The 16,580-nt window shown below is 43.1% G+C and overlaps 1 protein-coding gene across 4 annotated transcripts in view; it reads right to left on the bottom strand.

Moving 5' to 3' along the window:
* Window positions 1-16,580, bottom strand: part of bsna (bassoon presynaptic cytomatrix protein a) — a 168,220-nt gene that overhangs the window by 13,654 nt on the left and 137,986 nt on the right. For 2 of the 4 annotated variants that reach the window (XM_070544754.1, XM_054745772.2), the window contains 6 exons: window positions 15,979-16,235; window positions 14,895-15,825; window positions 9,429-11,934; window positions 7,296-7,796; window positions 5,224-5,546; window positions 1,171-1,264 (listed from right to left, as the gene is read on the bottom strand). In XM_070544754.1, coding sequence (XP_070400855.1) covers window positions 1,171-1,264; window positions 5,224-5,546; window positions 7,296-7,796; window positions 9,429-11,934; window positions 14,895-15,825; window positions 15,979-16,235 — 4,612 coding nt within the window. Of the gene's footprint in view, window positions 1-1,170; window positions 1,265-5,223; window positions 5,547-7,295; window positions 7,860-9,428; window positions 11,935-14,894; window positions 15,826-15,978; window positions 16,236-16,580 lie in introns of all 4 variants that reach the window. The other 2 variants (XM_070544755.1, XM_070544756.1) reach the window with 2 other exon arrangements.

The raw sequence follows: 16,580 nt of genomic DNA, 5'->3' as shown, positions 1-16,580 counted from the left end.
AGCGGGTGGTTGGGTTCTGCTAAGTAATGCATTACATAATATGATGAAACCGTTTTCAATACTTTAATTAACAGTTTATAAATGCTTAATAACGCAGTAAGTAACATTAAAGTAGCTTTCCAGAGTTTTCTATTTTCAGAAATTATGTATGGTTTTTCAGAAATCCATAAAAGTGATTATCTTGTCATGTAATAAGATTTAATGTAAGCAATACGTCTCTTTTTTGTTCTGTTTTTGCGAAGCACGCCCCCCGTCCCGCAGAGCTCAGTGCAATAGGAAACTGAGCACCGACCAGAACTAACCAATAGCGTTAGACTGCCGCTTAGATTTTTCAAATTTAAGGAACACCTCGGCTGATGCAGAGTTGATGAACTTTTCATGAACAAGAAAGTCTTTAAAATATGAGAACACAGCATGACATGAGAATAATACTCACAAAACAGCGTGTTTTAGATCTGTTTGTCGGCTACAGAAGCACATTTATAAACAAGAAACGTGAAGTTGCCATCTTAAAAGAGCAGAGCGACAGACTTTTTGTGTTATATGCTTGTCAGCCACTAGATGGTGCCATCGGAGAAGAGAAATACTCCGGAAAGAGACTTTAATAAAGGGACACATACTGTAAAGTGTTAGCGTGTTTTTTTTTTTTACAACAAATGCACAAATGGGCTGTTCTAATCACTCCTAGTAGTCCAAACAAACAAACAAACAAACAAACAAACAAACAAACAGTGTCAGCCATCTATCGTTGTCTTCACTTTGAGACTAATAGACAGAGCAGAACTAAGACAGATGATAAGATAAGGTCTGTTTCAGATTCGGTAAAATAACCGTGGCTGTGGACAAAAGTAACAATATCACATTCTGTTGTGAGATGGAATAACAAATGACTTCATTAATACCTCACCACCACGTCCAGAACACTCAACGAGTAACTGCAAAAGTTCACTCAGCATAACTTCTCCAACGATGTAACGAAACGCCGCGTTCAGGCTGGTCTGGAGTCAGGAGGTGAAACCCTCCTTTTGTGTTTTTTCACAGTTTGGGATTAATTTGGGATTAACCGCAGATCAAATGAAACAGCACTCAGTGGTTACATAATAGTGGATAACAGCAGGCAAGAAGTGGAGGTGATGAGATTCAGTGTGTGTGTGTGTGTGTGTACATCACCTATGCCTGTAAGTGGGGGCTGGCCAGTCTTTAAAGCCATCACAGGCGCTGCTTTTGCTCCGATCGCTGTCATTGGAGGTGTGTCAATCTTAGTCTGCAGAGGAACAAAAAGACATTCAGCTGCTATTTACAGCAAATCTGTTGGATCCGGAAAAATTCTGGGAAGAAATGTGTGTTATGTAATCAAAATGCAGGGGGTGTGGGGACACAGAAACCCGAACAGCGTGGGATTCGTCTGTTCCTGAAGGACAAATGAAGACAACACAGAATCAGACAGAAATAATGCTCAGATTAGGGATTGAGAGACAAAAAAATAAAAAAACACTCGTGGAGTTGTGAGTTTAGGAGGATGTTAAAGAAGATGAGCTAAAAGTTAAAAAGAGACTTAAAGGTATTCTGAAATTCACACAATGACCAATTTATATAATATTTATATACTAGCACAATCAGATGATAGTTTTTCTTCTGTTTTGATGGTTTTAAACAATCAGAAAAGAATAAAAATATACTAAAGAAATGTTTTGGCGTAACTCTTACTAAGGAGGCTACTGAGGCTGCTAAAGTAGATTAGAATTAAATAAAGGACAAAACCAAACATCAAAAACACTTCACTCCTCCTCCTCAGTGTCTGCAGCTGACTACCACCCTGGCTTTGTTTTTACTTCATCTATCGGGTGTGAACTACGACGCTTTTCTGGATCAGTCCAACATTTAATTTATAACAATTTTCCAGATTTTCTTGTAGGTAGATTGGAAGCAGCCAACAGAAGCTGAGCGCTGAGGAAAGTAAAAACTGATGGAGCAGCACCTTTCAGATGAAACAGAGTCTGGGTGATTCTAATGAAAATGTAGTTAATCAAGTGGAATAAACTAATTTAAGCCAAATAAAATCAAATGGTGCTTTAATTTGGAGATTTCCTCCCAAACAAACACATTTAAATCATGACTTTAAGGATGACGCTGATGCCAGTTTCATACCTCACTACACATACATGAGTGCAGTTTGTAGGCCACATAATAAATACATATGGTACAAACTGAATGTGATCAAATATTTGATTGAAATAAGTTTTTTACCTGCTAAAGTTTACCTGACCCATTAGATAGAATGATGAGGTCTTCTTCTGAAATTCCATAACCTACAGCAACACTGGCTGAAAATATAAGCTTTAATATAGTTCCAGATAATTTACTATTACATTTGAATTATGATGACTGAAAATTATTATAATATAATGTAGGTACATTTCAAAATATGTTTTAATAAGTTACAAAACAGGGCTGCACAGTGGAGCAGTGGTTACCACGGTTGCCTTGCAGCAAGAAGGTCCTGGGTTAGGAGCTTGGGGTCTCTCTGCATGCTTGCATGTTCTCCCTGTGCACGTGTGGGTTCTCCGCGGGTACTCCGGCTTCCTCCCATAGTCCAAAAACATATCATGTTGATTGCTCTCTCTAAATTATCCTTAGGTGTGAGTGTGTGTGTGTGTGTGTGTGCTTGGTTGTTCGTCCTGTGTGTCTTTGTGTTGCCCTGCGATTGCCTGGCATCCTGTCCAGGGTGTTAACCTGACAGCAGCCGGATCTCTATGTGTGTTCCCGCCTCGTGTCAAGTCTACACATTTGGGATTCTCCTGAATTTGGAAAACTCCAAATCTCACAAGAATTCCTCTTGCAGCGCGAGGTTACCAGGGTGTACCCCACCTGTTTGTCCAGAGACTGCTTGAGATAAGCACCAGCCCCCCCCCCCCCCCCCCCAAACCCTGCATGTACAAGCGGATTAAAAAAAATAGATGAATGGATGAAGTTATGAAACAATGATTTAGATCTCAAAACTGAATTTGGCCTGTTTGTTTAATAATAACACAAAGTTGGACTAATAATTTCTATTTTCATTTTCATTTTTTCTGTTTTTGAATTGTTTCCAAGTAAAAAAAAACACAATCATTTACAGCGTTTTGTAATTTAAAGCCACAAGTTAAATAATTTACAGGATTAACAGTGGATTACTGATAATCATACGCACATCTACTTGCATTGAGAGTTTATGATTTCCCACCAGATTTTCATTTTGAATCCGGCCGTTTGAATTATTTGACCGTTCTGCTCCTGCTGCAACAATGCAGCGTTCTGAAAATCCCAACTAGCCTTCAGTGGGAAAAGAGAATCCAGAATAAACCGACATGTGGGTTTGGAGCACATTCATTTGCATATTTAGGAATTTCAAAAGTTGTGTTAAGCGTGATCATCGCAGCTGCAGCTACTAATAGATTCAAATGGATTTATGGAATAAACACAGGAATGGGTTTTTGCAGGGAGAATTCTTGAATGCCAAGCCGGCAGTGAATCAGCTGCACTGAGTTATCCGCTGCCTCGGTGTCAATCACAGTGTTAGATAAGGCCTGCCAACAGAGGCACATCACAATTTCAATAAACTACCAGAAATGTGGCGGCGGCGGCGAGGGTGTCTTATCGCGCGGAGCGTGTAGGGAGTCGGTGGAATGGAGGAACACGAGGGCTGAGAATAAAAACAGGCAGAAAATTAGGTTTGAGAGACTACGGCTGAAGAGTTTATTACACGAAGGCGACAAAATATTAACTCAATTTTGTTTTGATCATAAAAACTAGTTTTGTGTCCTTAGGAAACAGAGATATAAACTTGTGAATTTAAGGAAAACTTTTTTCAAGACAAAAAGTAAGAAAAGAGAGGAAAAGGCAGAAATATGTGTCCTTTAGTTCAGTGGTACTCCTTCCTGGTCTTGGAGAGCCGGTATCCAGCATGTTTTAGGTTTAACTCTGCTTCAACACACCCGATTTCAGTCAGCAGGTGATTAACAAGCTTCTGAAGAGCCTGAGGAGCTGCTGCACAGGTGACTAAACCTCTGAATTAGGCATGTAGGAGTAGAGAAATACGAAAACGTGCTGGATACCGGCTCTCCAGGACCAGGAGGTAGTACCGCTACTTTTCAGTGGTTCCCAAACATTTCAGCTTCAGGCCCATTCGAGACATGTGACCTCTGTTGTCTCTGGTACAAACATGCTAAAAAAGCTAAATAATCCAGGGCATTAAGAAAAAATACTTAAAGGGACTTTACGGAGTTTTGAATTTTTATGCTCGTGATTGCCCCCTCAGGCCAAAAGCGTAACGGCAGCTTCAATAGGAGGCTCGTGCACGAGGCGCGCATGCTGTACGTGCACACTCCTTAACAAAAATAACAGCTGAGACAGTCCCTTGTGTGTGTGTGTGTGCGGCCCGGAGAACAGAGGACAGGAGAATGTGCAGCTAATTAATTAAATAATTTGGTTCTGTACCTTTCTCTTCAGCACAGCCGACAAAGGTTTAAGATGGTTCAGTTCTCCTGCATGCTCAGATCATTCCCTTCCCTTGCTTAAAACATTGTTCCAAAATGAAAGTTGAACCCACATCTTTTTTATCTGTGAATTCAATGCCTTTCGGCGAGTCTCAAATAAAAATTTGGGCATCTTACTGTAAAAAAATATACCATTAATGTAAAAAAGAAACTCTAAATCAACTATGTTCACATCCAGAATCGAACGTGGGTCTTCTGCACGATAGCCCGAAGTCTTACTAGGCGAGCTAAACCACCAGTGATGTCTTCTGTATTTGTAACATTTATGTCCTTGATGACAGCTGAAACAACGTTCAAAGAACGGTTCGGAGGGCGATGCCTGAGCGTGAACGCGCATGAAGCAGCCTGCTCGACCCGAGCAGCTCTCTTTTTCTGAGTTTTTACAGAAAAACAGGCAATCACAGTAAAAATGCCAGGGCTCATTCTACAGGACCAGGGCATTGCAGGAGAATGTATGAAGAAGAAATTTATTATTTCTATACATGTTTTGGCTGTCAAACTTCCATAATGCCCCTTTAATGTTGAGTGTTTATATAAATTATACTAGACAATCGTCATCTCAAGACCCCGGTGTAGTTTTTGGTGACCCAGTGAGGTCCCGACCGTGCGCTGTGTTTTAGTTCCTTATATATTTCTCTCACTCTTTTTTTTCTGTTTCTCTCCAAATGTTTGGTTTGTCTTAACTCACCATAGGGGAAGGCGTAGCTCCTGCTGGACCAGCCTGCCTGATCTGGCCCATGGGCCCACCTGCTGGTCCCATCTGACCCAGTTTGGCCTGGACCTGCCCCATGCCCTGTCCTTGGTTTGGAGCCTGCTGCTGGAGGCCGATGGCCGCCGTGGTACCAGGCTGGCCTGGTCTGGCTGCTGAAGTCTGAGCTTGCTGTTGAAGCGGGGTCCTCTGTCCTAAAGCTCCATCTGTCTGGGAACCTGGACCGCCCTGTCGCCCTGACCCTGTGGGCCCGATGGCGGAGCCCTGAACGCGGCCAGAGCCACTGCCAGACCTGGAAGAGCCTGGATGAAAGTGAGTACATTAAAAAAAACACACTAATATCAAAAACTAAACACTTAATCCAACTTTCATCAGAACACAACTACAATTAGCGGACAGGAGCAGCTCAGTGTTCATATCACTGCTATTCCTGTTTTTATTGCGCTGTACAGCCGACGCAGGAGAGAGACAATAACAAGCAACAAATGTGAGCAAAGATCGAACAGGCGATTTAATTACAACTCTGCTAAGAACACGTCCACAGTCCTGCCTTCAGGGAACACGCCTCCTTTAAAAAGTTACACTTGGTATTGTTAATTAAAAATTGTTGATCCCTGAGGGGATTGTTGACGGTAACAGAGCATCCAAATTAACCTCAGTGAGGCTGTGAAATATTGCTACATCAGGCTGTCATGAAAAATGAGCGATTACCAGTGTGGGTGCTAGGTTAAGAAGAGTATGCATGTAGGACTTAAATACAAAAACAACACATTTTATATATTTATTGGTTGGTGTGTATTTGCCACATTTTCTCTAAGTGAGTCTGCAGCAGTTATTTTTAACTCCTCTGCTCGCTGTGCTTGTGCAGAAGAAAAGAAGCTGAAGTAAAAAACAGGTTAGTCCTCGAGCCTCCTGCTACCCCAGAGCTCTCAGCCTCGGGGAAATGCTAGAACAACATTTATATTTTCTCATGAATTACAGGAAAATATAGAAATGATTCAGGATAAAATTCCCATTAGCTTTTCAGATGTGTTTGCAACACATTTTTCGTTTAATAACTGATCTCAATTTTCCATGAAGTAAAATGATGTTTTCTTGAAGTTAAACACCATTAAATTACATCTCTGCATCAACCCATCCCTGTGGGGAGCGGCGGCTGCAGCAGTGGCTGTGCTCAGGAACTATTTGGTAGGTTAATGGTATGGCAGAGGACGTTTCTGAATTTCAGGAAATAACCGCCCTCTCCACGTTTTGAAAAAATGCGCACGAGAGAGAACGCCCAGTTATCCTCGGGCATGCTCTGCTGGCCTTGCAGCTCTTCATCTAGCCGTAATCTGGAATGAATTCAAATAGCATAACGAACTTTAGTTTACCTGTCGAGCAGAAAACCAGCGGCGACAGAGGCGTCTGTGTGGAGCCCAACCTTCGCTTTCAGCGCACGCCATCATTGAAAAGTGTCTCCTAAGAATACTCTGGTCTTATTTCTCACTTCGGAGGCCTTTCTCTTCTTATCATAGACTTCGAAGACGCTTTTTATCTTACGACTCTCGGCCATTTTTCCAAAATAACCCAGTGAGAACGGCTAAGGCGGAATAAAGGCGTATCGCTCTAGACATTAGTAGAATGCGCATGTGCAGGAAGTGAAGTCAACGGCCTTGCATGGAAGCTTCACCAGAATGATTGACAGTTTGGCGGACGAATGGTTCAGATGATCCACCCGTAAGAAAAAGATCCTCCTCTACACCTCTAACCCCCCAATCCAACCCCTTAAAGCTGAGTGTCAAGCAGGGAGGCACTGGGTCCCACTTGTAAAGTCTTTGGTATGACCCAGCTGGACTGGAACCCTGATCTCCCAGACCCAGGGTGGACACACACCACTCGGCCACTGAGAAGTAAGGGAGGTTGCGCTGTTTTACTTTTACTACAATATTTACTGTACCCTTCATCATTGAACTATTGGCATTGTAAGATGTAAATTGTAAACATTATGAAAACAGACAAATTGACATGTACTGTATAGTCAGTCATCTATTAAGCTGTTCTGTATTTACCTGGTGGTTGGCTCTGCGTGTCTACTGGGCCCTGGGACTTGCTGTGTGAAGACCTGTGCGGATCTCCCTGCCTGGATGATCTTTGGCCATGATGGTGCCCCGAAGGATCTCTCGAATAGTCTGACGAGTGATACCCTCCGGACCGTGAATCACCACGTCTTCCTGTCGATGAAGACCGTCCAGAGGAGTCATGGCGCATAGTCGGGTCCTTGAGGTGCGCTTTAGAGGACCTAGAGGACCTCGGCTCGTCAGAGTGACGTGACGAGGATGAGTGACGGCTAGAACTGCCATGGTGCCTGTGGTCACGGGATGACGAATGCCGCCCTCCATGACTGTAATCATCCTGCGGCCACAGGTCTTCCTCAGGAGGCTCATCATAATCATGGTAGGTGTGTTTGACACCATGTCGACTCCTTCCAGTTGAGTGGCTGCTGCCGTAGTGTCGAGAACTGGAGCGTGGTTTCTCAAACCAATCAGTTTCTTCCTGGCCCAAGTGGTAGGCTTTGGAAACCGAGAGCAGATCACAGTCAATCTCCATGTCGCTTGGAGACAGCGGCATGCAGGCTGAAAAAAGGAAGAGGACAGAAGGAAGAACAACCGCATGCAAAATAAAAAAGAAGGTAGGGGAAGACAGAAAGAAAGGCAAAAAGTAAAGTTTTACATACATGCACTGATTCCTTCACATATTGACATCAGACAATACAAGACAAGATAAACAAGATAAACAGGACAATATAAAACTGCAAAACCGCCTGTTTCAGCAGCTGCTTTGTAAAATGTAAGGCCGATTAATTCATTTCCTTGCCAAACCATTTGGAACTTGTACAAAGGGATGGGTACCTTTGACATTTGAATCGATCCGGTACTAATTCCCGGTACCTACGAATCGATACCGGTACTTAACGGTACCAATTTTCGATACTTTTGAGTGTTTAATATATTTTTAATTCTCTTTTATAATTAAATATATATTTTTCTTAATATATAACCATATTGGATAAATATCACGATAAATAACATACAACTGTTTGTATTTTAACATCGTCCTTGTAGTTTTATAAGCTGATAATTAAACTGAAGCAAACATCTTTACTGTGAACTAAATTTACTGTGTATCTTCATTCCTTTTACCGTCCTTTTTCAATTGATTTTTCCTACTGGGAAGTTAGAATTTCCGAGGAGAAAGCGAACGCACCATTAGATGATAATGGTGGCATAGGAAGCTAACATATCAAGCTAACGTTATCTTAAACAGTTTATTTAACTGCTGGAGCAGATTTAAACGATGATGCCTCACACTTAAATCATTGTCACTGGTTTCATCTTCACCCAATCACCCGTCGCATTTAGTAAAGTGAAGCCAAACTTAGTCAGAATTTCTGAGTTCCGAGGAGAAAGCGAACGCACCATTAGTGAAACGGAAGCTAACAAATCAAGCTAACATTGTTCTGTTTACAACTCGCTCGCAGCGACTGATGACATAACGCTCTTGCGCATGCGCAGCTGTCTAGGCAAGTTGTGAAGGACGGGTACCGAAACGAGGCACCGTTTCAAATGAAGTGAATCGGTGCTCGGTCGGTACTGTGGAATTCGGTTGGTACCTTAAAAAGTACCGAATTCGGTACCCATCCCTACTTGTACATTATTTTTAAATTCAACAAAAATAAACTGATTGCTGCTGTTAAGGGAACAATTACGCTCTACATTGAAAAAATAGTTTCAGGGCTGTTTTGCAGTTTTGACAAAATTCATACATCACATGAACAAAGTGCTAAAAGCATAATTAAAGATAGAACCATTTTCTGTCGTGCAAAGACCTCTCGAGTGAGTTGGAGCGTTGTGTAGACAACGACGACCACGCCGGAGAACCATGCGAGTATTGAACAAACAGACGAGTGGACGGACAGGCGGAAGGACGAACAGGCAGGCAGACAGACAGACAGCAGTCCACTGATAACAGAGCTCTGAGTGACTCTCAGGAAGAAGAAAACACTGACATGCAAGTGCTATCTCTGTCTCTCCTTTGCTTCTTTTGCTAAGTCTAGCTTCTGGGTGGGTGGGGGATGTTCAGATAAACGGTGGGAGCAGTAGTAGGTAGTGAGACTGTGTGGGAAAGAAGCTTCCCACAATTACCTTCACTGTCTGACACAGCACAGTGATAATCGTCTATAATGTAAGTATCGTCCGATTTGTAGACGTGTGTCCGTGGAAGGTCCCTTATGTGGTCTTGAACATCTGGCAGCGAGTGACTGGAACCATAATTGCCATAACAGTAATGATATCTATTGCTGTGGCTGTCATATGGGTCAGGACCTAAGCTTGAAGATCGCCCTGAACCCATGAACCTTCTTAAGGGGCTGAGTGGACTCTCCTCCTCAGAGTACTGCCTGGTTGGGTGACGTCCTCTGTAGCCAGATCTGTAGGATCGATCGTCTCTCTCGTAGGATCGGCTTCGGTACCCATGGTAATCCCTGGCTGAGATCTTGTCCATTCCATAGCCAGTGGAACGAGAGCGACCAGTAGAGGTATAGTAAATTCGATCGTCCTCATCCACCATCATACCATAGTATCGACCACTATGACTGGTGCCACTGCTGCCCTCATACGTGTTCCTCTTAAAGCCGTAATCCTCGATCAGCTGGCGCCCGCGAATGTGGGAGGAGGGGTAAGCCTCACCTGTTGCCGAGGAATAGGAGGCCAGATCTGCCTCCACATCTCGAGCCTCCTCAATAGGGGAAAACTTTGAGATTTTCTGCTCCATACTCCCCAGTTTCCTGTGCTTGCTGCGCTTGGATGACATGACAGCTGGAGCCAGAAGGCTTCTGGTGGATGACAAAGGTTTCTGTACTCCAGAGCGGAGGCTGCCATGTTTGTAGTCAAAGTCATAGTAATAGGGGGATCCCCCACCCATGCTAGCGCTCACGCTGCTGCTGCTGCCCCCTAGAGGTCCGTGCCTGTAGCTGCTCTTACCCCTGCCATGATGGTCGTACAGCTCATCCTGCATCGCTGCTTCCTCCTCAGGTGCCCTGCCGTAAGGGGAGCTGCCAGTTCCCCCACGCGCCGTGCTGCCAGTTGTGCTGCCATGGCCATGGATGTCGCCTGGGTAACGTCCACTGCTGCCATGATGCATCATGTCTCCTGTTGTTGTGCCCAGCCCATCCTTTGCCGTCAGCTCGCTTACGTCATCAATCATCATGTAGTTCCTTGGAATGTTTTGCTCTAAGCCAGGAGCCCCATACATCCCATCTGCCGTGCTGTAGGTAGAAGGACTGTCTACAGGGTGCCCATAGGCATTGGAAACTGTAGAAGTGTACTGTCCATAAGAGCTGGCTGTTGTGGTGGTGTAGCCATACGTATTAGCAGTAGTTGTGGTATACAGACCATATGAAGTAGCTGTGGTTGAGGTATATGGACCATATGTGCTAGGTGGCATTGTAGAGTAACCACCATAGCTGCTAGACACAGGTGCAGACCCATAAGGCCCATAGGTGCTTGCCATTGTTGTTGTTCCTGTGTATTGACCATAGGATGGTGCTCCACTGGAAAAAGTAGCATCTTGAGCTGTGGTGGTGACCACAACCGTGGGGTTGCTGATTATCTCGTAGTTAGTTGGCATCTTATGCTCAAGTTCAGCTAGCGAAGTCTGCCTGGGTCTTCCTGAATGAACTGTCAGGATATCAGCTTGGGGCTGCCCAGGGTATGGGGCTGTCTGGCTGGGGTAGGGGGACACAGCACTGGGATAGGGTGAGCTGTGGGTGGGGTAAGGGGGCTGACCAGGTGGAGCAGGCCCAAACCCTGCAGGTCCTGGAAGAGGCTGAGGCTGAGGTGCAGTTGGTAACCCCGAATCTGTCTGGGGGTATGGGGGCTGAGTTTGGGGATAGGTGTGGGAAGGATAAGATGTTTGAGGTTGATAGGAAGGTCCAGGAGGAGGGGCGTGGCTCTGAATGGGTATGGGTTGTGGCAGTGCCTGTGACTGTGACACTGTCGGGTAAGGAGGCTGGTTGAATGTTGATGACTGGTATGGCACACTTGACTGCTGAGATGGTGCTGCTGGTTGACTCTGGGGATACTGACAAGACAGGAAGGATGAGGTTGGTGGGTACTGGGCAGCTGTATTGAGGTCACTGGCAAACTGGCTAAGTGGGGCAGTGCTTGGTCTCGTTGTTAGGAGCCCATTGGTCTCATGTGATGCAGCTGCAGCTGCTAAACGCAAGTTATTCAACTCACTATCAGACATATAGTCCCTGGTGTCCCCCATGCATCTCAAATAGGCAATGTCCCTTCTTTCTCTTTCTTTCACCAGAGTCTCTTTCCTCTGGTGGATTCCCAGTTCTAGATATCTCAGCTTAGCATCAATTTCTTTCTCTTCCTCCTCCAGTTCAGCCTGCTGCTTTCTCAGCTTGGTTGACTCTTGCTCCACGGCCTTCAGCTCGTGAGTGAGATCTTTGAGGAGGCTGGCTTTGGCGGCCAGACCGGACCTTGAGCTAGGCTTGAGGCTGGGCATGGAGGGCAGGTAGAGCTGTTGCTGGATCGGTGTCATCATGGTTAGGTGAGCTGATGTAGCTGTCTCTTCTGGAGGAGGGCTGGGCAGGGTTCGCTTGACTTTGCGAAGCAAAGAGCTTTGCTGTAAGGCTGCCAGCTGGAGAGAAAGAAAGGAAGGGAATAGAAAGGGATGGAAGAGTGGGAAAATATGGAGAGGGGAAAAAGGAAGGGGAGCATTTGGGGAGCAAAAACAAGAATGGGGCAAGGAGTGGTTAAGGGGTGGAGGGCGAGGAGTCGTTTATGGGTTTTAACAGTTCGAAAGTTAAGTAGGAAACAGATGAGAGATGGAAAATGGTAACGGACATGTTGGTTAATAGATTTATCAAATCAAAGTTAGAAAGTTTTATGGATAGTGACAAGATACAAAAATGAACAAGGAAGCAAACCAGACAAAACAGCAAGTAATAAACAAAAACAACATGATGATATTGGTGAAGGAAACCAGTGAGGAAACAGAAAATAAACGTTCACCATGAAGTGAAACAAGATGTTTGGTTTAGGAGGGTTGGACCATGAACAAGGGAAGTACAGGGACATTAGGTGATAGAAATAAGGAGCGAAGATTTGAAGAGAGCAAGAAGAACTCAAAAAGATAAAAGGTCAAGAAATGTAAATAAAAGGGAAGGATGAAACAGGGGACATACAAGGAAGACAAAAGAGACACGTATAGACAAACACACAAAGACAACAGGAAACAAGATTGAAGTTTAAGTTAGAAGATGCAACAACGCCAAGAATGAGTGATTATTGTGATTCAGCATTGTGTAAATGTTTCATCGGTAACACTTTAGTTTAGGGAACAAAAATTAACCATTAATTTGCTGCCAATTAGTATGCATATTAGTGGACTACTTAGTCTGAAATAGTCATTATTAAGCACTTATTAACAGCTTATTGCTAATGTCGTCATTCTAACATTAACCGGCCATAAATTAGGAGTTTTATCATAATAAGCCATTCATAATGGTTTGTTAACTGAAAGTAAATGGTTGGTCGCTGATTAAGGCACGTAGCTCATATCAATATGTGGCTTTTAAAGAAGTAATTCGAGGGGAACATATTCTTGCCTTAAGTAGTTAATTAATACAGATCTACTAGTAATTAGGTATGAACAAAATCTGGCTTTAGAATGGGGAACATATTATTGCTCACAAGTGGTTAATTGATTGTGGCTCTATTAACATGTGGAATTTGGTGTTTATATACATAATACCACAACATCATATTTTTGGTTATTAATGCAGAATAATTATTCTCCTTGAATTACTTCGGCAACACTTTACAATAAGGGTCCCTTTATTAACGTTACTTAGTGCATTATAAAGCATTAATGAACAAAGAATCCCTTTATTAACGTTCCCGACATTGTTAACTATTAAGTGTCATTAAGGTTAGGAGAAAGGGCCAGGGGTGTCTACTTAGTAACTTAATATTAACAAGCAGTTGTTAATACTTAAATATTTTATTAATGCTTAATAATGCACTAAGTAACGTTAGTAAAGAGCGTTAAGTGTAACCAACACTTTGTATACAATACGCTACAAATTTACTCAGAAAGCTGCTGAAGCTTTCAAAAGGAGTTCAACACGTATCTTTAACAGATGAGTCAGCACTTTCTGCAGTCAGTGTTTTGAAAGCAAAAGCTATTTTTAGTTTAAGTATTTATTTATTTTTGGCCAGAATCTTATTATCTTTGAGAGAATTAAAGCCAAATTCATTTTCTGGTTTATTATTCACAAAACCATAAATATACACTGTAAAAATAAACGTAAGCCTGTTGAGTTTATGAAATAAATCTATAAATGCATTTATTAAACATTTATAAATTTCTTATGTTGTCATGGTGTTTTTGCTCTTTTTTATGATTTTTTTTAACCAGAAAGTTCCAAATGAGACGTATTCTTTCATAATAAAATCCTGGCGGCTTGAGCTGGTGGAGTGGTCCTGCTGATTGTTACTGATTAATATTGGAAAACTTCAAAATTAAGTTATTTTAATAGCGTTGACCTACTTAATCATTACTCTATACACCCGTTCAACACTCGAAACTATTTTTCATTAGATAAATATTTACTTTGAGTTCATTTTGGACAAGGGGAAAAATTATTTTATTAAACTGGAAAGTGGATTCTGCTTTGGATGTTCAAATGGCAGCCATCTTTGTGTGTATTAGTCTCTTGATATAAATGCAACTTTGTCTCAATTTGATCGATATGGCAAAATAGAATATTAAAAATACGTTAGCAATATTAAATGTTCATCATGACATCCAAGTCAAACAATTAGGGGGTTTAAAATTGTTCTAATTTGAAGTAAAAAGCTGTCCATTCAGTTAAATGGACATCAGTCAGTTTATTTGTCTGTGCCAAATTTTTAAATACTAAAAAGAAAATATAATGAATCAGCAATTTAAATATCTAATTATATCAAATGTTTGATGTCTATTCTAAAAAAACTAAACATTTCATTGTACTCAGTAAAGCGTTATAGATGTTATTATTTGAATAGACTTGTGCTTTATAACATTCTCTGCATCTTTAAAGCTTAAGTTTTACTATTTTTATGGGCTTTTTTGAATTTTTATTGATTTTTGATATATTGTCTCTTCCGATATGTGCAGGGTCTGCCCCTCATAAAAAAAGGAAACTGAAATAAACGTTAGTAACTAACATCACATAGCTCACATCATGCATACTTTTGTTTTAAACATTATTCATGCAAACAAATGACAATTTAAGTTAGGCCAGTTGTGCCAAACAAAAATGGCTCAAACACTTAAGTTAGGATCGGTCAGATTTTGACATTTTGAGTGAGACAATAAGATGCTGAATATAATATGTGCATGGTATGTAATATTTATTTCATTAAAGGAGCCCAAACCGATACAGATAATTTCTGATTTTACATTTCATTTCCAATATCAGCAAAAAAGTCACGGAAGACCGAGAAATCTGTCACTATGTTGTTTAAATTATCCTCCCACTCCATTCTAGTCCCGTCATTTTAGTAATTCTGAATGCACGTTTTTCCATGCCAGAATGGTTTCAGTAACATTACCTGGCTCTGCAGAGCTTGTTGTTGATACAGGGTCAGCCTGGCTTTGGTGTGTTCATCTGTGGTGGGGCTGAGCGATTTGGGATCTGACATAGACCTTTGGGCACTCTTGATGGGTCGGGGCATAGAGGGGTGCCGCTGTGGGGATTCAGCAGTATAGGACTTCTGCTGAGGTGTGACGTGGGCTTTGTTCAGTCTTTCACTTGACAGAGATGTCTCCAGCAGGCGGTGAGGGGACACTGGTGAGACAGGGGAATAGAGCACTTGTGGAGATTTCGGGGCAGTCTGCTGCTGCCGGATGATGCTGGAGATGGACTCGTTGTGGAGGTGGTTGTGAGGCTGGTAGTTAATGTCGAGTGGATCGGGGCGGCGGCGCTCAAATTTGGCTGCATTTGCGGTGACGTGCTGCTGCTGGCGCTGCTGGGCCAGAAGGTCTGCTGTACTAGATTGTTGTGTTCCTGTACTGCTAGAGGAGGAATATGGACTGACTGTTGTTGGTACGCTGAGCTGGGGGGCTACAACCCCCTGTGACTGCGCTTCTGGGTCAGTCTGGCATGCAAGAGATTGTCCCTTTTGCGTTCGCTCTGGCCCAGAAATGTAGTGCACAATCTCTACTTTGTTAGGGTCTGGCATTGTCACGTGGATCGCTGGGGAGACTCTGCCAAGGTGCTCTACCTCTGTCTGGCAAGAGACTTCTCTGATCGTCTGCACGGCGATGCTGGAGGAAACGATCTTGGATGTGTCAGCTTTGGTGTCTGTAGACGAGGTGGTCGTGGTGGCAGTGCTGCTGCCCGTTGCACTGGACTCAGAGTGCCGGGAGAAACGGGAACGTCTTCGACGAACCGGATGCTCAATCTTGTCTTCGTCATCATCGGTCTGGACGGAGCAGTCGACGCTGCGACCACGCCGTCTAGTGCGATGGCGCATCATATACCTGGTAATAGAAGTGAAACGTTAAACAGCTAACATGTTTCTGTCCCTAGTTATTGAGCCTATCAAAGCCAACTCTGCAGTTAACAATACCAGAATCAGCTGTATAGATTTATTATAGGTCTCACTCTTCCCACAAACATAAGTATATTGTTACCTCTCCTCCCCGTCTTCGTCATCAGTTTGCACACAACTATCCACGTTCCTACGGGAAGAACCGTAGAACGTAGCACCATCTCCATCCATAGTGTCTCTGCTCAGCCTGCTCATGGAGCTGTGCTTCCTCATTCCTGCCCTGGCCTCCGTTTGCTCGTCTTGGATTCTTAGACACATCTCCGAGGAAGAGTTAGGGAGAGAACGAGAGCCCAGCTGAGAGTCCACATACGGGTGCACAGGTTGTCCGCTCATGTCAAACTATTGGGAAAAGTGGAGGAGAACGGTAGGTGACCATCTATTTATCACGTGTTAGTGGTGGTCAGAGGGGCCGACGGCGCCAAAATGGCAGCCTCGCCTCTGTCAGACCTCCCCAGGGCGGCTGTGGCTACAAGTAGCTTACCATCACTAGCAGTGTGTGAATGTGAGAGTGTGTGAAAGCGTCTTTGGGTGTCTAGAAAAGCGCCATATAAGTTCAATGCATTATTATCTGTCTGTCTGTCTGTCTGTCTGTCTGTCTGTCTGTCTGTCTACTCAAGAATTCTCAAAAGTTAACAAAATCGAACCGGAGAATCCGAATTATACAACAAAATCTATCAAAGTCAT

Source organism: Nothobranchius furzeri, chromosome 15 (genome assembly GCF_043380555.1).
Source record: "Nothobranchius furzeri strain GRZ-AD chromosome 15, NfurGRZ-RIMD1, whole genome shotgun sequence".
NCBI lineage: Eukaryota > Metazoa > Chordata > Actinopteri > Cyprinodontiformes > Nothobranchiidae > Nothobranchius > Nothobranchius furzeri.
The sequence above is the reverse complement of the archived record's forward strand: the minus strand, read 5'-3'. Positions and strand labels throughout refer to the sequence as shown.